This window comes from Odontesthes bonariensis, chromosome 13 (genome assembly GCF_027942865.1).
Source record: "Odontesthes bonariensis isolate fOdoBon6 chromosome 13, fOdoBon6.hap1, whole genome shotgun sequence".
NCBI lineage: Eukaryota > Metazoa > Chordata > Actinopteri > Atheriniformes > Atherinopsidae > Odontesthes > Odontesthes bonariensis.
The window spans coordinates 23855322-23880867 of NC_134518.1; the positions used below are offsets into that span (position 1 = coordinate 23855322).

Below are 25546 nucleotides of genomic sequence, written 5' to 3' on the forward strand. Positions count from 1 at the left end.
TCAGCTCCGTGAATGAATGAATGTAAATGGATGTGAAAGGAAATAAGAAACAGGAAAGACAGAGGAAGAGAGTTTTGGGGAAAAAATCCTTCCTGAGCTCAGAGAGATTTTTTATTATGTTCTTCTTATCTATCCTCTATGAAATGTCAAAGCAGTTGTGATGATGAAAGGAATGAAATCCTCCATCGATGCAGAAGAAGGGGGCATAAGATACAGATGGAGAGGACAAAAGACGCAGAGGCTGTCTGTGTTTGACATGACAAGTAATCTGACTTTTCCAACATCGAACATCAAATAACCCATCTCCTTTGAGATGACTGAAGACTACTTAAAATTCCAAAACAAGCTTTCAGAATATTGTAATTTAAATGGTCTTATAGGAAAGTAGACCATCAAATCGAACCGCTGACAGAGGACTTTGCCCAATGACAGGTCTCAACACGTTCTTCCAACGTGTAAGGTAGAAATAAGACCATATTGATGTTAAATATCTCAGTACACCTCTCTACGTCCATCATCACATTCATGTTGCACATCCTGATACGTCACTCGACATGATGTTGACATCTCACTGAATGAAAATGTGCATATTGGACGTTGTTGATGTGGCTGAAGGGGAGGGAGGGGATGGCGAAGAAGCTAACCTGTGGACTTCTGCGCAAAACACAACGAGGTCGAAAAACATTCTAAATGTTTTCCACAGTCTTTCACTTTTTCACTTCCCTCTTTCTAGCAAATAATTAGAGTTAGAAGTTAAAGAAAATGAATTGTTCGGTTTAGAAAATGTAGATGGTCAACACTTGAATATTCTAATATTGATGATTCTCACCAAGTCATGTGTACGCTGGCAGCTCTCAAATACTTATCTCACAGATACTTATCACCGAAGTAGAACTTACATTTCACTGTGACTTTGGTCTTGTCACACTCTCCCACATATTTAGATTAATGCGGATACATTCGCCACAGTATGTGGAGGATGTCCTCTCAGCCATCTTGACCGCTGATCTGCAAATGTACACTTACCAGGACACTGAACTCTTACACTTTGAGGGTGAGACTCACACAACTAATGCTTTTCTCGCGCTCTCACACTAATGGAGGAGATAAACAGAAACAATTACATCAGAGACATATTTTTTTGCTGCTTAGTATAAAAAAGAACAGGGAAATGAAATGAAATGCTCCAGAGCAATCACATAAACCCTAGGATGGCCAACATTAAACATTAAAGCCATAAAGACATTGTAAAGTCTAAATGAAATTGAAATCCAGTAACTGCTATTTTCCACATTTGTCCTGTATGAGCTGCTAACTTCCATGTCTTGTTTATGTGTTAGAGACGGCTGTGTTGAATACTGCCAACAGTTAAGCTTTCTGCTAACCTTAGACTAATGATGTGGATGTGGTTCATTCAGTTCCATGTTGGGTATGATGCAAATACATATAACCACGCTTGTGTGGTGGGCGGGGCTCAGGGTAACAAGATGAGAGCTACAAGAAGACGGTTATGTTTTCAAATTCTACCGCAGCTTGAATCCAACAGATTATCAAGTTCATTCCAATTTACAGAAGGGCGCCTTGACACACATGTACAGACACACATTCTCTTATGTTAATATTTCCACCCATGGGAAGAATTTGAAACAAACTGAGCCGTCAGTGATGATAACCAGTATTTTGATATCAGCTTGACTTTCCATTAGTGTTCAAAGTGAGTGGTGAGTTATGACCACGACTGGGAATGAATTCAAATAAGAAATGTGATACCATCCGTCTTTTCATCTGTTAGCTGACAGGCAGAGAGAGAAAGCAAGAAAGACCAAAAGAAAGAAAGAAAGGTGCTCTTCACGCAGTCATAGAGCAGGTGGAATACCATATCACAGACTGTCTTTTTCAATTATGACGGTGCTTAGCTCACGTTAGTAAATGAGTGTGCTCATACGGTTCGCCTTTTTTTAGTATGATTAAATGTGCAACTGTTCACATCAATTTTTAGAACCACTTTAATTCTTTTATAGACCAGATGAATGGATCTCCAGTCTTTGAACTAGACAATGATAATATTGAGAGCAGTCCCATACAAATTTCTTCCATTCACGTAAACACACATGAACGGTGTAGTATAAAGCATTTATTACATATACAAATGAACACATTTACAAATCATCCACAGGAATTATTAAAAAATATATATATATATTTGTATTATTTATAATAAAATCGATAAAAACAGTTAATTAACTCTAATAAAGTACATGTGTATATGAAGTGTGACACACCGTTTTGGGCCTAAGTGACATCAATAAGATGCACTGTTGTACTGGTTGACATGGGTAGATGGGTGATGTAGTTTATTCAGACGTAACGTCACATATATAATCCTGCTGCCATAAATACTGTACCTGCTACAAACCAAATCCAAAAATGTATTTTCAAAGCCTATTTTTGATAAGTTAAGGTGTCGTTAAGAAATTACCCTTTTGCAGATAAACTGACAAAGTCATCTGTCCAAACAGTGGCGGCCACTGATTGAAATTAAGATGAGATGAAGCACATCAACTCTGAACTTCATGGCTTCATGGGTCAGAATTAGTGTGATCTATCTTGATGTCTATTGACATTTAGTTTTAGTTTTTCAAAGGAGCGTTCTGAATCAGTTATATACATCCTTTGCACGTTCATGTAATAATGATTGACAGTAAGTACAACAAATTACAGTGCTCCATCACTGTCTAGACGTTGTATGGCTCCTCAGCTGTGCAGTCAAATGAGAGATGTTACAGTGATATATGATAGATTTTGACAATCACTTTGCTCTTAGCAACCACTGATGAGATAGATGGGATCCTTGCATTTTCCTGACCTCTACGCTCTCTAAGCTGTGAAGGAAACGTGCAGTTTCAGAATGTCAGTGCAGTCTGCTTTCAGTGAAAGTTCTCTTCTGAAATGTCAGTCTGCCAGGTCAGTTTCATAAGTTTAAGTGTTAGTGTGACAGATGTGGACATATTCATCACCTTTACTTAAGCAAATGTGCTAGAACAGCTCTAGTATATGGTAAAAGCGGCAACAAAAAAAGGAGAATGTGCTGAACTGAAGGTATTTGAAATAAATATACCCATAACATTTTTACTATTATATCCATGTCATTACATTCTGAATGGTTGCATAAAAAAGATTTTTACTGTTGAAACTGATGGAAGTGGAGCCCAGCTATGACATAATAGGCTGTAACCATGGTTGCAACTCATGATTATTTTCAGTAATTAGCAGAATATGGTTTTCTTTTGTGGACTGATTGAATGTTTACCTTGTATATAGACTTAAAATAGAGTTGAGTGTGGCCCAATCACGAACACTAAGATTGTATTTGTCTGTAAGTTGATCATGGAAAGCTGGTAGGCCACAGATCCTTCTCTTTTAGACATAGTCTCATCAGGACGTGTTTAATTGACAAAAGTAATTAAAACACTCACCACAGAAAGCAATAGATGCTAAATATTATAAGAACATTAAGAATTATATACTATAACGCATATCAGCTCTATAAAATATAACATTATAACTATAACTATATAATAATATATGTGTTACTTATTTCAACCAATGTCTGTTTGTGTAACGGCAGTTCTTGGTGCTGTACTGATGGTCCATTCAATGACAAATGGGAGATCATAATTTCTAACTTCTAACTAGTAAAAGAATAACTTTAGAATACCAGCTAAGTCAGATTACCTTGTCTGGTTATAAAACATTAAACAAAGAAGTGGCATTTATTTCTTCAGTTAAGTGAACTATAAAAGTAATTATATAAAGATTTGATGTTTCTAAAAAAGCAAAAAGCAAGAGCAAAAGAGGTTTTAACATCAGGCATCCGAGGTACAGTCAATGCAGCATCATCTGAAGGTGAGGTCAAAATTTTACATTTTGGAACACAACTTGGAAAGTACATCAAAATATGTTTTATGGTATGCAAGACTGTTTCTGAGTGGCTACTTTCATTGTTTCTTTCCTCTACTTTACTTTGATGAATACTGCAGCTAGAATAAATGTATTAAGCCTGAGATTTTCTAACTAGCATCACTCATGAAGTGTTTTTATGGAGGAAACTGTAGTGTAATGACCAACTTTTAGGACATGTATCAGGATGTGACTAAAAATATATTGAGATCTGAGAAAATAAGGGTTAAATTAGAGAGATCGAAGCAAAAATGAATGTGTAGAAGGGAGACAATAGAAGAGTGGGATCAAAAATAAAGAGAAAAGAAGGCAAACAGAGAACAGGTGAAAGGGGGGGAAGGGTAAATAGGAGGGGTAAAAAGGAAAATTGTGCTTCCTCTCTCATTTGTGTGTGTTGCTTTTGTTTTGGCAGGGTGTAAAGTGTGTAAGAGCCTCAGGGAGGTAATACACAATGCCACTGTTACCAGCACACGAGCACACACTCATTTGTGTACTGCAGGCTCATTGGAAAGGGATGTATGCATCCAGCTCTGCACTGTGGGCAGGGACTCCAGGCCTGTGCCCTGTTTATAACCTGTCACACAGACACTAATCCACAGCGACAGCTCCCAGGTGACCAATGGGCTCACTGCCCTAGCAAGTGACAAGCCGCTAGGCACGATGAACCTCGCTAACCTCGATACACTAACATGCACACACGACCACAAACTGCTATTCTTGTGTGTGCAGAGCGTGTTTGTGTGGAGAGTAAGAGTGAAGCAAAGTGCTGGGCAGTGCAGCTTCTAGCCTGGCCAGAATACAGTGCACAATGCAGCCAAATCAATACCACAATCAGTGCTTTGCAAAGACTAAAGGGTGAGGGAGCAGCAAAAGTAGGGGGAGAAGAGGTACAAGTGGCATGGAGTGAATATAAAAAAGAAGAGAGATCATTTGGTGAGGGGAAAGTGAAGAAGGAAGATTGTTGTTCAGTAATTATTTGATGTATTTCTCAGCCCTTTAAGGCACATACCTGCTGGCAAAATGTTCAATCCTGCTGTGTGTGTCTGCGTGGGGGAGCCTGGGTGACGAGCACGGTCTAGGAAGAAGAGGAGCCAAAATAAATACTTGACAGACGCTACTAAAAAAACCAACCAAAATACAGATTTCAATTTGAAACTTTTCTAACAAGCCTCCTCTAACAGTGTAAAACTTTTATAATACAGTCATGGAGTGTTGGGTGTTAGTGGGTTAAAGTGTACCAAGAGTGAGGTTTCTATCTTTCTACCATTAGTTATGGACAACCTTGAGACAATAGCCATCCGTGTCTCAAATGAAAATAACACAAGCTGTCTTGACACAAGCTGAAAATGTTCACATTCAGGACTTGGGTTGTTATAAAAAAGGTGAAAAGAGCTTCAAGTGACATTGCACTGTGCTGATGTGTTCGGCACATCCTGACTTCTCCTTGACTTGAGCTTCAGTTAACACTTCTGTCCGCTGAGCACGTAGATCAAACCATCTTAAATTGAAAACGAATCTAAAAGCCAAATAGTGTAGTCATAATAGCATAAGTAGAATGAATGTAGCATTTGTTGTGCTCAATTTTTGTTGCAACTGAGCAGCACAAACAGGTTCAGTAACATCTGTATCACTGATTTTTATTGTAATTTGCTATTCAATGTACAGTTTTGATTTGGGAATATTTGTAACTGTCAATTTTGTTACAAATATAGATATATCAAATGTCATTCTTGGCTTATGATAAGGTTAAAGATACTTGAAGTATTCTGCCTCTTCTCTTATAAATAGAGCCTGAGGCTTTTCACATTAGCCATACGGTTGTGGGGCATTTACTAACTGAATCTGAGGGAGCTTTTCAGGTTAAAGCTTCAAAAATGGTAATTACCTTTTTCTTTAAAAAAAAAAAGCTCAATACTGCTCCACCATAACTAAAAGCTTTCAATATAACCTTGTACTCCAGACCTGATTCAAGGCTTTAGTTCCTTCTCTTTTTTTGGATATTGGTTTGAGCCCAATGTTGGCTGTAGCACTTGAAGTCCTTTATAATGTATTCAAGCTTATAAAACATACCTATAACAGTGACGTTCCCAGGCATAACTAATTAACACACTCATGATAAATAATCCTGACTATTGTAGTTGCCCGAGGCTCTAACTCATGACATTACAATAAAGGGTTTCTGCATCCACTTGTACACAAGTCCTGTGTCCATCTGTACCAGTCTGCGAGGTTCCACTTGGTCCCTCAATGGCAGACCATGCCCATGCACGGGAGGCTTCGGGACTGCTAAACCAAAATGTAGTATGAATAGAACTCTGTGCATCTGCAGAGTCCTGATCGGCTCGTGGAAGCCACGAACAGGACAGTAGCCTAACTGCTCTTGTTTTTCCCTCTGTACAAGACTCGACTGTTCAATGTGCCTGAGTCAGACTGAGATCACAAGACTAAGGTTATGTCAACACTGAACATAGAACCATCCCTTTAAAGCATCTCAGTGAGTCAACATGATGATTAGCATACAACAGCAGGGGTATAAACAGGAGTAACTGAGGGACAGATGACAGGAGAACAGACACAAAGAGAAGCCTATCTGTTGTGGGACTCACGTCTCTGAGCTCTCAGCTTCCAGCACAGATTGCACTGGCAGGTAACCTCTCTGTGGGTGCTTTGTGAAGTACTGCTTTGACCTGAACTTGTTCTTCAGAGTCTTGGCAAAGTCCCTCATCTTCTCCCCTGAGGTTGTCTGCAGTTACCGGGGTTGGCGGGTGGAGGAGGGGTGATGAGGGGAGGTTGGAGCACAGGGTATGGATGGAAGAAAGATAAATTGTATAGCTTTAGAAATCTTGGAAATGTTGCTTACCCCAAGAATTAGCTCATGAAAAATGTATAAACTACATTGTATTTACTAAACTTTTCCTCCATCTGTACTTCTTTCTATTCCTGTTACTTTCTTTTTACATCGTTACCCTTTCTGTTGTTAAAATCTTTCCTCCTCTCTGTATTTCTGGCTCACTATTTCGTGCTCTCTCACTCGGTAGAAATCTAATTATGCTTGCCTGCCTAGAAGCTGGGAAAAAAAACTATTTTTTGCCATGCAAAATATATATATAAATTATAGTATAATATTGCACACGGTACAGAATAATTGTTAATTGTAGTAACTGAATAAAGATTCTGGCACTATCTCAGAACACAATAGCTCTCCTTTAGAAGGAAGTTAACTTTGTGAACTAGTTTAAGATTAAGCTTTTGTTGATGTTTTGTGCTCCAAACATCACTTTAAATGCACAATGTTTGGGCCAAAAACAATATTACTGCTGAGTGGTACTCAAATGCATACTATAGATCTGAATGAGATGATAGATAATTTATAGTGGATTAGACCCCTAATCCACTATAAATTCTCTATCGGCAGCAGGAATCAAGAGTTCCGGGTATGTATTCCACTTTTCACTGCAGCCAAGATTTGTCTTTCCCTACAGAGACTTGAATTCGTATTCAGGTAAAGCACACCACATAATGCTTTTCTTACTGGGGTGTAGTACTCCATGATGGGGTAATGCAGCTTCTTTCCCTTGGTTGTGCGGCCAGTTAGAAAACATGTCTGGCAGATGTCCACATTGAACTGCTTCAAGCTGCGATACCTGTCAAGATCAATACAACAGAGAGGCTCAAGTGATGTTTGCAAGAGATCTGGATTGAGTAGAGTGTGTTTGTTTGAAACACTTGTCTAACTCCTGTTGCGGAGACATAAATTAGTTTACACACTTAAGGGGACTAAATTTCCTTTCCAAGATCATGATAATTCAAGGTTGAGGTTTAAGATTTAGGGAAGATTGTCCAATTTAGGTAAGAATGTCCAATAAAGTGCTTGAAACACACATATTTACAACGTATGCACAAATTCCAATTCTAAACATATTATTTCTTAGGTATACTTGATATTTGTGTAAACAATGCACATGAGATCAGAAAAATCACAGAGTAACTTGAGGATAATACATTAATATTACTACAAACAGTGAATGCACACCTGCTCCTCTTATTATTATTTGTTGTAAAGTAGAGACAGCACTTCTCCAACAAACATTTGTCAAGTGAACAGTGAATTTTAAAGTATATATCTAATAAAACCAAAAAACAGCAGATGTATTTGCTGCTATTACCCACTTTTAAAATGCTTGTCACTTTTATTGTTATTTTTATTTGTTGAAACAAAACCAAAGTTCTGCACTAAGATCACTGAAGATCACCCCTGCATGCATTTTCATGCCGACACACGAGTTTGGCTACCTGAATCCCTTGATAGGACATTGTTTGCAGACGGAGCATTTGGCCTGGTGCTTGGTCGACTCTGCAGCAGCCACACGGTGGAGGACAGGCAGCCAAACCATCGACTGGGGCTCAAGGCTCATCCATTCGAGGAAGTGAGACACCTCAATGGCAGGTTTCCCTGGGGCCTGGACAACAAAGTTGGAGGAAAGAAGAGAGGACAGAGGACTGTAAACAACCCAAATATAGATCAATAGCAGGCCAGTTACCTAAAGGAAGGAGAGGAAGGAGTGGCTCCTTTTCAAAGGTTGTTCCAGCTACTTACGAGGAAGAAGGAATCAAAGTGAATAAAGAAGATGAGAGGAGAAGGTGTACAAAACTAAAGGATACTGATTTTATGCAAGTGGTTGAGTAGTTAAACATTTATGTGTCTGTGTGTTTGCATGCTGTCCGTCCCTCTTGGAGACAGCTTGTTGAGAATTCCAGAGAGTGGAATAAAAAAGGAAATCAACCTCATCAAGGAATAACTTTCCAAGTGCAAAGAATCTGTGATGTGCTAAATTCTCATTACGTCTGCATCAGAGATGCATTAAGAGGTTGATTTCCCCAGGCTCCCCCCACCACTCAAGCAGAGTGACATAATAAATGTGTATGTGTCTGTGCACACTGATCACAGACAGTGAGGTGCACAGAGGTGTGCTGTCTCCAGTGGATGAAGGAGCTCCTCTGTTAGTCGAGTAGCCAGCTTCACTCCCTGTGGGAGGTCAAATGACAGCTCCTTGCAAACTGGACACCTGGAGAAGGCACCGCATATGCTGAGCACATAACTGCATATCAAAGCAGCACACACAGCAGATGTGGCGTTTTAAACATCACCAGGAAAAATATGTCTAACACGCATCAACCCATGAAAACCTTGTTTTTCTGTAAAATATTGAATAAACAACATTTCTTTAGGAATCAAGATTTACATTGAAGTACAACACTTATGAAATAATATTGAATTATTCGCTCAGAGTTTTCTCGAATTTGTCCTATCAACATCTGCATACACTGTAATACCTTCAGCAAAATCAGATCATTCAACCTATTCTGTCTGGGATTAATTCAATCTGAGTCACAGTCTCCTATCTGCACTACATGGATATTTCAGCTGTAAGTAAATGCTCTGACATGATGCTAATGGAGAAACAAACTTCAATCAACCATAGCTGATACAGCAAGTATGGACCAGAACACAGTAAAAAACTGCCTTAAAATGAGGAAATTACACTGTCCCTTACTTTTCAGCTCTCAGTTATTATCCAGTCACACAAACCAAGTTTTAAACATTAAGGTTCTTGAAACTTCAAAAGTTCATGCTCAAACACATTTACAATCTGTCATGATCTTTGATTTTCCTTGAAATCTTTGTCTGTCAGGATTTATCGTGTGTCCTGTCTTTGTTTTTCCTGCTATCCTGGGGCATTTAAAGTTGCTTTGTCCTCTGTCATCCTCAGTTCATCTCTTTATTCCTGTATTTGCTTTTCTGTTTTCTGTTTTTGACTTTGCTCATTGACAGGATGTCATGCTTTGTTAGAGACTAATTTAGTGAAAAGCAAACTTCAGAAACCAATCAGATAAATAGAGTTCTTCACATTTAGTGACTAAGAAAAGTCATTGTTTAGTGCCATTCCTCTGAAAACACATCAGTGGGGTAGAAGCCAGATGCTGACTGGTCTGAACTTTTAGCTATTAATGGACAGCTTGAAGCCTGGAAAGATGGATCCTGATCTTATGAATATTGCATGAATATGCTGCCTCACAAGGTAACTTTGGTGTGCTTTACCTAAGAGTTTTGTTTGCCTAGGAAATAAGTTTTCATAAGCTTCTTCTTAAAGCATGCCTTTTGCTGGCTGCCCAAGCATGTCCCTAGTCTTTTCATGTAGGTCATTTCCTGAACTCTTCCCAAAACAGAACCAGAAAAGGACAGCTCTGCTCATTAATTATTATTAGTTTTGTGTGCTTCTAGATTCTCATCCTACTGCATATCCTCATACTTACTCCACTTACATATTTCAAAAGATTATATTCAATAAGACAATCCCCATTTCAGTTTTGCAAACATCCCCTGATGCACTGACTTGGACACATCATCAGTGTTGTTTCCTGGAGTCACTGGATGTTTCGGGTCTCGCAACAGACACCCTCGTCCAGGCGACCCGACCGGGGGTGATCAGACCCCGGCCTGTGTCCAAGTGGCATTCTACTCCCCCCACCTATCTCCCCTCTTCAGCCAGAGCCATCTGGATGCTTTCTCAGCAGCCTCTGCATTGCTGTTGAAGGCTCTCTTCCGATTGCCACCCGTTATGCCTGGTGTGCCGTAGGCCTTGCTCAGGGAGTGGCTGGCAAATCCCCGGCTCCCCACCTCCACTGGCATGCATCTGGTCCTCCAGCCATTCCTACGACAGTCCTCTACCAGCTCCTGGTATTTCTCCCTCTTTCTCTCCTGTGCCTCCTCCATCCTATCTTCCCAAGGAACTGTCAACTCGAGCATGACGAGTTGCCTTGTAGCCTCCGAGACCAGGATGATGTCTGGTCTCATCTTGGACTGGGTGATGTGCTGGGGAATTTTCAGCTGCCCATATGTGCAGGTTAGATGGGCTCGGGAGGACATCGTAAACCCCTTGGATTAAGAACTTAATCCTCTGGGGGTTCCACTGCCAGATGTCCTTCCAGGTGATGTGTCGCTCCATCGCCTGCTCCCACTTCATCCAGGCCCCTTGCTGCTTCATGGCCACTGCTCTGCTGGTTCGCTCTTCCTCCACTGAAGCTCGCACCTCTTCCTGCACCAGCCTCTGTCTCTCCCTCCCAGTGGCAGACTCGTACTGGGCTGAGGTTGACACCCCAAGTCCCGCTCTGCCCTGTGCCACTGTGCCGAGGATGGCCTCGTGCTTCAGCCGAGACTCTGCCTGCTGGACTGCATCGGCTGCCCTCCACTTCCTCCCTGTCCTCACCACGATTCCTGTCCCCGGACACTTTGGCGTCCCTGGATCCTACGTACTGCAGGTGTTCCCGTGTCCGTGTCACAATGAACTCCTCCCTGACCGAGCTAAAAGGGAGCCTGAGCTTGTTGGAATTCCCATAAATAACATTACGTATTATCTAATGATGACTATTCATGCACATAAAATGCAATGTAATATTAATATCATGTGATGCTTAAGGCAATATTTTGAATATGTTTGCTGCAGTTATAGCTTCTTATGGTAGTGGAGGATGATGAGCACTTCAATTTCCTGTAATTTTGAATTTCTTTTTCCTCTGTAGGAAGTCAGACTGTACCAATCCCTGTAAAATTCAACTTCATAAAGCTGGCAGCTTCCTTTTCATCTAATCCAGTTTCTACCTTTTAAATTAGTTTAAATTTTTGCCTAGAAAAGTTCTGCTCTGAATAACTTAACGTCAGCCACCGTTTCCCTTCATATCAATATGGATTCGGATCATTTTGAGATACTCGAATAATTAGGTTTTCAAGATGACCTTCACATCTCTCACTGAGGCGACAGAGCCATTACCTCCAACACTGAAACTATCACAGCTCTTTGAATGCATCAATAAGATGCTGGACCATTTATATCTGCAGAGCTGCAGAATTTTAAACCTGTGACAGTGCTGTTTGATCAGATGTGGAAAGTTAATATCAAAACTTATGTACAACAAATGATTTTATCTGCTCTCAAGAGTTCATAGCACGTGCGTATGACAGCACACCTGTTAATCTGTTTAGGTGTGAAATGCATGAATCCAACCGTGTACTCACCACGCGGAAGCAGCTACGAACGCTTGGCTCCACGTTGCTGCCGCCAAAAGCGGCGACTTCACCCAGCTGGCGGGGGATCTGGATGGCTTCGTGAAGCAGCAGACTGAGGTGACGCTGGTCTGTCAAACCTCCAGTACCAGACACCTGACGGAATAAATCTGCAAAACATACATGTGATTTCCGTCAAATATGCAGTAACTAATCTGATAACACACCATGAAGTCAGGCAACATAAATAATGCAATGTTGGTGTATGTTTAAAAAACAAACAAACAAACAAACAATTGGATTATCGTCACATCTTTCTGTTTTTTTCCCTACACATCTGTTGATTGAGGGCATTTGTATTTATTGCTGAATACAGGCTTTTTGAAATGTGAATTTAATCATCCCTGTAATGAGTAATGGGACTCAAATTTGTGTCAACAAGGGTTATCTAACCACGTTTTATGGACTAAAACTCACTTTAGTGACATATAGAAGGAGATTAAATCAGTAACAGTGACCTAGCTGGTCCGTTTGGAGATGAAAGGGTTGCATAAGTAGCATAAGTAGCCTTTACAAAGCTCGACACAAGTTTGCATATCACTAAGGAGATGAATGTTGACAGGCGTGAGATTTGGCTGCACAATGCCAGTATAAGCATCCCATGTATCCCCCTCTTTTTGTACTTATACATCCCCACAGGGAGAACGCCTGGCTTTGACACCTGCATTTTAAGCAGCCTCCTCATAACCAGAGCTCAGGCGTGTTTGACGTTTTAAATGTTTCCAAAAAGCTCCTCAGAGGAGTTTTTGACATGTTTTATGGAGACACTTTCACAGTATATCAGCCCATCGCGTCTTGAATATGCAGCTTCCAATGTCTCAAACACTGTGGTGAGGTAATTGTATTCATGGACTTGGAGACATGAGCCACAAATTATCTGAGTGTCGTTGAGATATTTAAGTCTGTCAGAGATGTGGAAGAACTGTCAAAGACTGCAAGAGGAAGCAAAATAAATTTAATTCCCCATCTGCAGATCATATTCATTATCTCATTTTGTTTAATGAATTTAAAGAGAAGAGGCCATAAAAAAAAAATTGTATGTGGAAATTACAAAGAGAGTTTAGTGACAAAACACTAAGTAGTGCCAATCATGTCACACAAGACAAGCACTGATAATGATTGTTATAGAAGAAATATTAACCATTTCTTTCAGAAAAAACAGAAAAGTAGGAGAAATGAAAACCTCTCAGGGGCTTTCTGAACCCAGAAAAGATGGTGATTCACATAAGGGATCATTCGTTTAAAGGCAGATCTGTTATCTTTCAGTCTTAGATCTTACACAGATGGTGTGCCAAGCATGAAAAATCCTGGCATGGGGTTTTTGAGTGGTGTCTCAGATCTTGTATTAACTACAAGCTGTTCTAAGTCCAACTTTAATCACTTAGAATGCTCCTTTTTCATTTTAGCTTAATGTACAACACGACTCGTAAACTAGGATAACAAGAGAACAATAAAAACATATCTCAGACCAGAACATGACACAATTAAAACATTACAACATAATTTATAATCAAAAAAAGGATGAGGGGAGTGCCTTAGCTCTTTGCTGGTGGACTTGTTAAAAAAAACAAATGAGAGCCATAGAAGGACAACGTGCATAAATGGTATCTTTGGAAAGCAATCCTTTTAAGGCCTCTGGTGCACTTTGTCCGAGTAAAGAAAGCTTTCTCCATTATGGCAGTAGAGCCATTTCCTCCATTACACTAAGTGGATGCCTTTATGTGATACTGGCAATTGGGCTTCTTTTGTTTTGAATCATTATTGCAGCTGAGAAGAGGCATTCACCTCCGTGAATCACTTACATTTGTACTTCTCTTGGACGTCTGCATTGCACAAGCTCACCAATCCCATCTTAAAGCTGAGAACTCGCATTTTGCCATTTCGAGCACTACGGGTAAGAAAGTGAAGGAAAAAAGTTCTAAGGTTATGATTTTTAAAAAGGTGAATAATCTCAAATTATAGCATACTGGGCCATAATAACACATTTATACATTGCTTGAGCCCTGCTGGGAGGAATTACATGGGTCAGAACATCACAATAAAGGTCAGTGAAGTAGTGTGAAATCATATTAGAGTGCATTCACAGCAAGTAAAGGCACCAAAGGGATTTGATAAAGTGTTACGTCTGTGGGTTTATGCCCAGAAGAGCAATAACAAGTTCATATGCCACTTTCAAACACATGCATGCGTACAATATAAACACACACAAACACCTCCCATACCATGAGTATGAGGTTCAAAAGTGCTCTCCCTGAATGAACAAAGTCTGATCATCAACTGGTAGCAAGGCCAGCCAGAAGGACATATTTTTCAGCTTGCTATTCTAAAAAAATGAATGTGGGAAAGCAACTGAGGAAAGATGAATCTGAGAAGCAAACGATTCATCACTGATGCCAACGCATCCAGGATGAAGTGCCAAGCTTCGCTTCATTGGCAGAAACCAGACTTACCAAATTAACACTTCAATCGCTAAGTGAGAAATCAAGAACATCACATTCATCAGACAACTTCTGATCAATGAGGCATGAAACTGAATAAAAGAGAGAGCTCAGTATCCAGACTGGCATTCAATGCGTTTAGGACACATTACTGTAATTTCCATTTTGGTCTAAACACAAAAAATTAAGCAGATTAGGAAAAGGCCACATGAAGAGACATGAAGGACATCACTGTCATTCCCACTCCCACATTAGATTCAGGCTGAAGGGAGTCCAGACAAACTGGAGAGCACATGGAGGCGACTGGCTGTCAGCGCCTTTAACATTACACTTCTGCTGTGTACCACAACTTCAAAATGCACCCCAGTCCTGCTCCGTGGAGGACACATCATTCCTGCACACCCTGCTAGTGTGACAACCCAACCCTATGCATGCACACACACATTGTGCAATACAATGTCAAGCACATTCATTGGCACAAACACATGTATAAATGTATTCACAAACACAGACAAGTCTCATTTACATTGCCCCCAGCCATTTATAGGGAAACAAAAAGCAATTACTGAAATTTATTCAGCGGTTAAAGACTCTGATTGTGTTTCATTAGTAGGGAGTGGTTAAGGACTGCAGACCGGTTTTAGAGCACTTGTTATAATATTCCTATGCTTTTGTCCCTGGGTTATCTCCTGGAGATGGCACAAAAGAGTCACCTGGGAGCAAAGATGTGAGTGAAGAGTGTTAGTGGCGAAGTCCATTTGTTTCTGTTGTGTCTCAGAGGGGATGATGTTGCCTGGACATTGTTACTGCAGAGGTATACCTGGAAAGCCTCTTTACAGATATCTGTACAACAAGCAGTGGAACTGGAGCTGGTTACAGCAATCTGCAGACACACTGCTCTCTGTTCTAATAAGACGATAGTTTTTATCGTAATAACCTATGACATCACATAAAGTGAGCTTGTCTTTAATAATATAATATGCTAATTAACCTAATATGATGTGATGGAGTTGGAAGCCTTACAGAGCACGCTAAGAAATACTCCTACTCTGCAAGATTTTTAGATTTGACACAGGACTTGCAATGGGATGCATTAAACAGTCATAGTTATGGCTGCTTAAATGGCAGTATTCAAATGTATCCAGTAGAATTTTAATGCCTATTAAGTATTTCATCAGATATTAAGAAAAAGTAAGTAGGAATTTACCAGAGGGAAAAAGTCCGTGAATTCCATTAAACTTAGCAGCCCATGTAAAATCTGAATTTCTCCATCACTGACAGATAGAAGGTCTACTCAGAAACATTGTGCTTTGTGCGCCCAGTGGAGGCTACATGCCTAATTGTCAGGATACAAATAATGCAATGTTGAGTATTTTCCTGCTCCAAATCATATTAATTTGAAGAACTTATTAGATTTCAGATTGTTTCAGTGGTTTTAAGCCTGTGCTATGATGGTAAGTAATTGATATGTACGTGTCAAAAATTGTAAAATGCCTTTCAGGCAGATGCAAAATATTAGCCCCTTTCACACTGCGACCCGCTACCTTAGCGGGTCCAAATTGCACCTTCGACCCGCGCCGAGCAATGTGAACGCTTGGCGTGTTGGTGACCCGTGTCGCCTGAAGCCGAGTTCAGGGGGCGTTGCCTAGTGGCAGAGCGTCACACGAAACATATAAAATGCTGGGCGTGTACAATGACGTAGGCACAAGCCATGAACGGAGGTAGGGTTAAATACACCTGTCTGCATCAAATTTTTCAAACAAACGATGGCGGGACACCTTGAGATATCGTTTATGCAATTGTATATGCAGTTCATGGAGATGTTACTTTACGGTGCGTGGGAAACCGCGCTCTCCCATCTTTCTCGCCAGCCCTTCCAGCAGAGGTCCATCTTTCACCGTCCCCGAAATGTGGCGGAAAATAACGTCCTCTGCTCGGAGGCTGAGGAGCTCGCGGACCTCCTTGTCTCCCCAATTGGCCATATTAAAAAATGTCTCCAACTTGATGTAGGCTAAAACAGAGTGAAACTTGTCCTCACCTGTCGCTGTTGTTCTGAATCAGCTGTCCATTCTGTCTTTTAAACTCCTCACGTCACGCCACGCCCACGTCCGACCCGCGTCGATTGCGTTCACACCAAACTCGGCTCGGCAAAAAGACTAGGGTCCGACGCGGGTCGAAAGGCGAGTCGAGTTGACGCGGCAGCCCGGGTCGGCAGTGTGAACGCAACAGCGGACACACTAAATTCGCGAATTAAACGCGGGCTATTTGGCAGTGTGAAAGGAGCTATAGAAAAAAATAATTACAAGTTGTCAACAGGGCCAAAAAAAACCAACAACACATGGACAAGAAAAGAGACAAGTACAATAAAAAAAGACTTAAAAACTTTAAACATAAAGGTAACAGGAACCAGTTTTCCTCCAGTGCCACCAAGGTGAAAAACGACCACCAATGAGTAAGACTCACAAGTGTAAGTATCACGATTTAACAAAGAAGAGGTTTTTCAATTCTTTTTTTATACAGAAAGTTACTCTTAATGGAGCAGATGGAGGGGCTCTTATGGGATCACTTAACGACAAAGGGCACCACTTCAAGTCAAGGCGCAAACTAGCAAGTTGGAGAAGTGGCGCAGGTATCAGTCATTAAAGACTAGTTAAGCCCCGTACACACACGTCGCTGCTATTTACTCGCTCAGCGAGTGAAGTCAATAGAATGTCTATGTGTTCACGCGAGGCGAGGAGGCGAGTAGGCGAGGAGAGTACAAGCGATGCGATGTGGGCGGATTCCGAGATGAACATATTTCAACTTCGAGCGACGCGAGTAAAGCGAGTAAAAGCGAGTAGCCAATTAAAATGCAGAATACAGATTATTGACAGGTGACGTTCCCGGAACTGCCACCGTTGCGCAAACTCCGCCGCAATTTGTCTCCAGTCGTCCGTGGTGGGGACTGGCATGACCTCCGCCTGCAGAGAGTCCCAAATGGCCCGCGACACATCAGCCACAATAGCAGCCACTGTGCTGTGCCCAACACGGTAGCTGAAGGCAATCGTGCGGAACGAGTCCCCCGTGGCCAGGTAGCGCACACAAATGACTCTATTGGCGTTACATGCAAACAGCGGGAACCATGACAACCAAGTCAGCAAAAGCACCCAAGCGAGTGGCGAGTAGGCGAGTGAGCGAGTAGCGAGTAAATAGCAGCGACGTGTGTGTACGGGGCTTTAGTGTGGACCTCTTCAGGTTAATCGTGAATAGGAAATTAATTGCCAATCCCAAAACAAGTTTCTGTAAGAAACTTTCTTCATGCTGTCTACAGGGCCATGAAGTTAATGCGGGACAAAGCTCTTTCGCATGTAACCAAGTACTGCCCTGCTTGTTTACATAGCACATGCCTCAAAGAGGAGGATCTGAATGATCAGTTTATGAATTGGTCAATAACCTTTTTTTCAAATGCCAAAAATCTGTGGTGAAATTTGGTAAATGGACAGTATTTTAATTTTGCTTTTGTAGACTTGTTAACAACTTAAGGTGCTTGTACAATACTAGCTGCATTTATCAGCACCTATCAGTCTGTATAGTTTTATTTTCTCTATCATGCACATGCTGGTTCAGTATTGTCCCCCGACACTTCTTTTGTGTAGCTACTGGGGAAGCCAGGGATCAAACCACTGACCTTCTAAATGGCCTCAGGAGCCATCGCTGTCCCACTTATGGTTTTGTGTTATTTGTTATACTTACTCCAAAAAACAGAGAATGTAAAAGTGAGCTTGAAAAAACGTCTTCCTGCGCTTTCACTGCACAAACACATAGTCTTCTGAGGAAAATGAAACTCACTGTTACTTTGATAAAATCTTCATGTTTAAGGTTTAATAACTTGACTGACTGCAAGGACTGCGTTTGTTCAATGATGAAATCAATTCAGACGAATATTACTGACCGAATAATTGTGGAGGCAATGTTAATGAGCATTAAATGAAAAAATTAGATAGTGTCATTTTTTGCACTCTAGTTTTATTTCTATATTTCTCATTCTTTCTTTCCAAAAACTGTCACTTACATTACACACAAGGCAACTCAACCAAATCTAGACTGACAGTTCTCTTTGAGTTTCACTTGGGGGGTTCAGATATCGATGCTTCAATCCAAAAACTGCAAGCAGAGATGAAGGGCAGGTCTGGTGAGCACTCTTCTTACCCCAAACTCCCATGAATATTTCCTAGTATTTCCTCAAGCTGTTAAATCTTTTCCTTCTTTTTTTTTTAACATTTTTTTTTTTAAACTTTAAGCAAAGATCCCAAAGACTGTAAACAGTTGAAGATAAGCACAGTTCTCTTGTAATTGGTCATCAGAACCAAAGAGTCAAAAGTATGACCGCTTTGGATGATTTTGTTTTCCAGCTTGCACACAGGCTTCACAGTCAACAGCTACTCATTTGAAACACAATACACTTAAAAAGAAATTTAATTTCTCTGGAGGTGAGATCGTTCAATGAGAAGTTGGTGAAAAGTTGTATTGATCAGTCCAAAGCATATTGGATGGATGTGTAGACACTAACTTGGTCGGTTTAAAGAAACTAATGCAGCTAATATTGTCAAAAGCTTTGAACGAATTCTTCACTTTTACTGATATGGAAACGGTTCACCCAGCTTACCCACCTGTCATAAACGTTGAGCAGCCAGTTGAGACACATGTCAACACAAAGTGGAATGTTGACCAGAATGGACTGCTCCTCCTCCAACCTTTCATAGAGAGCTGTAAGGCCATGAATCACCTCCACCACATCCATCACATGCTCCGCCTGCTGCAGATCCTGCTCCCGAAACACTTCCACGAGGCCGCTCAGTGCAACCAAATCCACTAAACAGAGTGCAGACGTAGGAACACAAATATCTCTGACAATTAAAGCTGTTTGAACGTTTTTTTTTTTAGTTTTTCAAAACATGTATTTTTAATTCTAACACTTTCCTTGTGTTCGAACATAAGACGAACATTTCTAAAAAGAAATTTGGTTCATGTACACGAGAAAACCGATATGCTGAAGTCTCTGCTCTGTGTCAACTTTGTTTACACATACATGAGTGCACATTCACTCCGGAACATACAAAGAGGCATGGTAGGAAGATCCTCATCCACTCAGCAAATGAGAGCAGGGGCGACAGTAGTGCTTATTCGCTTTTTTTTTTTTTTTTGCCACTTAAGCCCTACCATATGTTTCAAGAGCAGTGGCACAAATTTGATTTTGCTCTCCTAAACTAATTTGATGGCCCATCCCTCGGAGTGGAGCTAAAAGGGTGTCCGTTGATGCCAGGTATAATTGTATAGCACGATAATGAGGTAGAACAGAAAGAGCAGATAAGGAGTATTCTCAGGGTTGGAAGGGAATCACCTAAAAATGTATTTCTGATGGGCTCTAACGCAGCACTGTTCAATCATTCACAACGTGTGCAGAGAGAAAGAGTGAGACTTCTGCAGTTATCAAGGCAGAGTGGCAATTAAATTCCGTAACGATATCAACTCATAGACCAGAACAGGGTAAGATAAGAAGGCTAGCAAGAGAAAGAAAGTGGGAGAGTGATTAAAATAGGGTTTTTGTGCATTTCTGCTATTTTACTACTGAAACTTTGGATGTGGAAGAGAGAGAAGGTTAGTGGAAGGTTGCAAAAGAAGGTAAAATAAAGGGGATAAACAGAAGCAAATGCTCAAAACTGAACAATTTTGGGGGACAAATATCAGCTGAACTGGGTTCATAGCACAGGGAGTTTGAGCACTACAGATACTGGAAAAATGGACAAGACGTGAGGTAGGGCCCTGTTGAGACACAAAATCAAGCTTCAGCCATGCAGCAAAAACTAATCGCCTTCAGTTTTGTAAGTCAAATGGACCAATTAATAGTTAATTACCCAGCATGCTAGGTGGGCAATTCTAGTGGCTCTAGACAATTAGCAGCACTTGCTGCATTTCAAAGTCAACAGTAGAGGAGAATGCAGTGAATTTTTGTCCAACTATTTTCAATTTGGGCAGAAAAGAGTAACGATTCTTTCGACAGCCACATAAAGAAACATGCCACAGCTACCCGTTATATCTCATTCCCACAGAAAGCATGTCATAGTAGTTTACTGATGGTTTACTTATCCAGCCGTTCAGGGGCCGCAGACAGAGAATACTTCAGCGAAATACAGTACATACATCTCAGAGCCTTCTGAACTCGTCGCAGCTTCATAGCCGTCCTGTATGCTGAGAACTTGATATTGTTCAGATCCGCTAATGGAAGGAAAAAACGATAGAAAGAGATTAGAGAGGAGAGAAAACTAATCCATCCCACACCTCTCTCCATCCTACTATCGAGGAATTAGATGTCCCTATCTGTTCCCCTGTTTATCACACCACTTCAGCAGTCATTAGTAGTTTATTGCATTACTAATTTTATCTGTGTATGTGTCTGTGCACATGCATGTCTAGCTGAGCATGTGACAGCGTCCATATCGCCCCTGCAAGCTCCCTGTGTCAGATGAGATTAATTGTATGACACATAATGTTGTTTAATCACAATTAATTAGAGGTTAAGTGGGAAGCAATCACAGCACTGGTAAATTGAGCCTCGTAGGTTAATGACAGTAGAATTTTCGTCCCTAAGGTGGTCGAAATACAAGCCCCTTAATGAGCAGCGTCACAAGGCCTTCAAAGCAGAAGCCCAGCAGCGCCACGCTTCTGGTGTTGCTGCAGCTCAGTGGGGGTTCTGTCTGGTCGACCGAGCAAGAGGGTGCTTAAACTGTCTCACTACTCACCCAGTGCTTGGTACAGTTCTGTCATCTTTGGATGGTCCCAGCACGTTGTCTGGGCCTGATGGCTGCAGAATTAAACAAAGCAGAATATTTCATGAAGCAGGGAAGAATGGAGGTGTGCACTTTCTTTTTTTCAGGCAAGAAAGATCAAGGTAAAAATGGAACACAAATGAGCAGAGACGAGCAGGTGAGGCAGACCGCAAAATGAGTCAGATGAAATGGGAGCAAGTAAGAGAGAAAGAGACAAATGAAAGGGCAGTATAGGATGACCGCTGTTTACAAGTTAAGCCAAGAGATTTTAGGTGTGGAGAGTGCTCACAAGAGGATTCATGTTCAGGCATTAACGTCACACCATACTACTGGCTCTGCTTCAATCATAAATACAACATGAAATCCAACTCATACCTACACTAAGAGATAAAACTCCTATGTTACTGCTGTATTTCAGGGACCATATAGAAAATGTATGATATATCAAATAGATCAAATAAAAGGACAAGTGCAGCAGAATAAATGAGAAACCCCAGAGCAGGAAATCTGCCAGAACTCAGAACTAAGGGGTCTGTCAGGACTGCACTCATCATTTTACCTGCACAAGCGCTCATTGATTACTACCCAGTGGAGTGCCACTCAGACACTGTGCACCTTCCACCCTCAGTGGAATAACAATACAGTCCATAAAAAAGCGGTAGACTAAACAAAAAACACACAAGGTTGTGTTGTATTTAAGTCGATAGAAGACTAACCTGTAACAACTAATTGCATAACTGCCAAGATGCACAAATAGATACTGTACAGCATTCTGTACAAACGTACTCCCAGTATTCCCAGTTGACTGATAAAACCACTAACACTCTGAAAATAATTAGCAGGGATTTAGTTTTCAAGCACACAGAGTTCATGATATTGCTAAAAATTTTATTTTGAAATAATTTGTGTTTATTCACCCACTAACATAGGTTTTGAGCAATTTAAAGGAAATTTATGATTATCCTGAAGATGACAAAGATTCACTGTATTCTACAGCGCTGTATTCGCTTGTATAAGTGACACATGAAGTCCCATGCACACACAAATGTCCTCTTCCTGTGACTGTCAGGACGAAGTCATGATGATTTCTGCAGCAGTTCAAAGAAGCCTCGAGCTGCCCTCACTGATGTCCTTGGGAAATTAGGACATTTTTATCTATGTGCATCAAAACAGTTGTAGATGAAAAGGGCACAACACATCTATGTCTGTGATTAACAAAATGAGTGTTTAGTGATTTACGTTTTCAACTTTCATGCATTTTTTATGCAGCTAAAACCGATGTAGCTGGGACACACATAAGTCTTTTCTGATTATCATTACAATATAACTTTGAATCAACAAGAGGAAACTTGTACAACTGTCCAATAACAATGACATTTGTGTAAAATCTAAAGGATCTTCTATGTGGCTGATGCCCTTCCATGTCCCACTGACTCATTGATATTGCACATTTTAACAAGCTATACTCAATAAAGGCGGAACAGTGTCATCCATTTACAGTCTGTTTAGATAGTTTGGTATGGAGTGGTGGAAAGCACATCATTTTCACTAACTTTGATTTTCTGTTCAAAACAGAATTGCACAAATGCACGTTTCATTGCTGAGTATGCAGCCATCTTGTTTATCTAAACTTTTCTGGAACAATTAATGGATAAGTCTAACCAGGAGTTCTTTATTGCAATATGTGTGAGCAGCCATGTCATTGCCTTACATCTGAGCATCTGAGCTCAGCATAAAAGTTTCAACATGCAGAAAGGCCACAGTATAGTGCAAGCTAACACACTGTGAAAAAGGTGAGAAAAAAAAGCTATGTATACCCAGCTTTGATAAGACCAGTTTGTCACAAAAATAACAAATTACCCTAGCTTGAATTCAGCCACTTAACCTGCCATGAAAAATATATATTTACCTCGACAAAGCAGACACTGACCCTGAAGCTGCACTTACTTGATGTAGTAGGGCACTTTGTTTGGGGAGATGGCGCGCTCCCATGGTATCTGCACTGAACCTGTGCAAACACAGTGAGAAAAAATCAATTTCAGAATGGACATGTCATGCATGAAATGCCATTGTGCCTGACGGCATGTCCAGGCACAGTGTCCATTCAGACCTTCTTAACAGAGCTGCTTCCCTGGACAACAGGCGCAGTGAAGCCAAAGAGATGAGTCCATTGTGTGGGATTTCCAAAAAGTGTCGGTTTGTTTGGCACTGTCTAATAGATTACAGCAGGAGGAGGAGTTGAAGAGACAAGGTTACTGTAGCATCTTAACCGCCCCCCAGACTGAACCATGGGGGGGTTCAGCGGAGGATCAGAGAGGACCAACCGCACTCAGAGAAGCATGAGGCAGTCACTATGTTCAGACTTAGCCATGAAGGTAAGAAGGTAATTCTGATTGACAGAGTCTTATACATTCATTTATTGACGTCGACTGTGTCGAAAATTGAATAAAACAATTTCAGAAATCCAAAAGAAACAAGACCAGGAGAGCCAGCGAGACAGATTTAATTTCAGTACAAGGCAAAAAAAGATGTTAAAAAGTCAGTGTTTGCCATTGTTTGAATTGTATCAAATCACACAGTGGTAAGGCAAATCTACTACAAATGTCATTCTTCTAATGTATAAATATCGTCAACGACAACCTCTGGCAAAAATGATGTCATCACCATACTTGGAGGATGTTAACTGTTCTATTTTATAAATAGCTATAATAAAATAACCAAATTTAACATATGATACATATCTATTTAATTTATCAGCTGAACAGTGTGGCTTTGTAAAACACACCTGAAAAAATTCAATGGCTGAAATCTTTCACAATTTTTTTTTTTTGATCAAATAGAGGGGAAAAAAATTTAATTGCCATGTTATTTCCATTTGTAAAACAAATAGCTGCACAAATCTGATATGCACATAACTCTGCAGTTGCAGAGCCTAATAAGCTGTTGCATATGGCTGGAAACATAGGCCAAACAATAGAGCTGTCAGTGGAAACAGTGGAAAGGATTAAAAATCTCCTTTCAGAAGTTAATTCATTTAGCAAAAGATCAAAATTGAAGCAAGTACAAAATAGAAAGGCCTCACAGCAAGAGGGTTCCAGGTTTGATTTCCAGCTGGGGACTTTCTGTGTGGAGTTTGCATGTTCTCCCTGTGTGTGCATGGGTTCTCTCCGGGTGCTCCGGCTTCCTCCCACCGTCCAATAAAGCATGCATGTTAGGTTAATTGGTAACTCTCTAAATTGTCCCTAGGAGTGAGTGTGAGTGTGTGTGGTCGTTTGTCTCGTTTGTCTCTGTATGGCCCTGTGATGGACAGGCAGGAAAAAACAAGGTTACGGAGGACTAAAGAGAAGCTGTGATGGACTGTGGAAGATTGGACGGAAGAATAACTAATCTTCATTTGACAAGGAGATGGTCCTGAAACCTTTGTTTGGTGCAGGTCCAATGAAACAAGTAAAGATGACCGCCTGAAGAAAACAGGCAAATTTCCACAATCACTAATGATACAGGGTTGATGTCAGGCAATGTATGCGATTTTAAAAAAAAAATTCTGAAAATAAAACAACTGAATGAACATCTTCCAAGAGTTGTAATGCCATCATCTTTTTTTTTTTTTTTTTTTACAGGAGTTGAACTCATGGAAGAAATTCAGAAGTTATAATCTTGGTTGATAAAAACTACATAAATATAAACCAAGTTGTATCAGAAATCACTCAGTAATCCACTAATCTCTGCAAACCAGTTGGAGAGTTGCATGACGGGCTAAATAGCCAACACCATCCTAACAAAAGAACATTCAGGTAATTTATTTTAGCACCATGAACGACATGGCAACTTTCACAGAGTTTAACACACCAAGCCAAAACAGAGAAAGGTTTTTGTGATGTATTGAGCTTATTTTAACATTTTTTCCCCCAGATAAAAAGCCATTTGTATTGGGATTTGCTGCTCATTCTACATTATCTTTATGCTACAGTTTGTGTATTCGTCCCATGCTTGCAACTAAAAGGAAAAACAATTTTAATATTTCATACAAGATATTTCTTACTTTTACCTTACAACATTGACATAAATCGGTTACATCGCAAAGAAACAGTTTAAAGATTTTTTTAAATATCCATAAAATTTGAAGAGAAAAAAACATTTGAATGACAGAGCTGAGTCAACAGCTGCCTGATCATCATCTTTTCATGAATTGTGGTACATAGTTGCTGGGTAAATGACCA

At 40.5% G+C, this 25546-nt stretch overlaps 1 protein-coding gene across 1 annotated transcript in view; it reads right to left on the reverse strand.

The window, feature by feature from the left end:
* The window catches only part of drp2 (dystrophin related protein 2), a 111204-nt gene that overhangs the window by 15974 nt on the left and 69684 nt on the right, over positions 1-25546 (reverse strand). Inside the window, exons 9-18 of the mRNA XM_075481699.1 lie at positions 23274-23334; positions 21300-21361; positions 20701-20775; positions 19170-19371; positions 13885-13970; positions 12035-12192; positions 8254-8420; positions 7493-7604; positions 6567-6703; positions 4970-5035 (exon numbers count right to left, since the gene is read on the reverse strand). Of these exons, the coding sequence (XP_075337814.1) occupies positions 4970-5035; positions 6567-6703; positions 7493-7604; positions 8254-8420; positions 12035-12192; positions 13885-13970; positions 19170-19371; positions 20701-20775; positions 21300-21361; positions 23274-23334 (1126 nt within the window). The remainder of the gene's footprint in view (positions 1-4969; positions 5036-6566; positions 6704-7492; positions 7605-8253; positions 8421-12034; positions 12193-13884; positions 13971-19169; positions 19372-20700; positions 20776-21299; positions 21362-23273; positions 23335-25546) is intronic.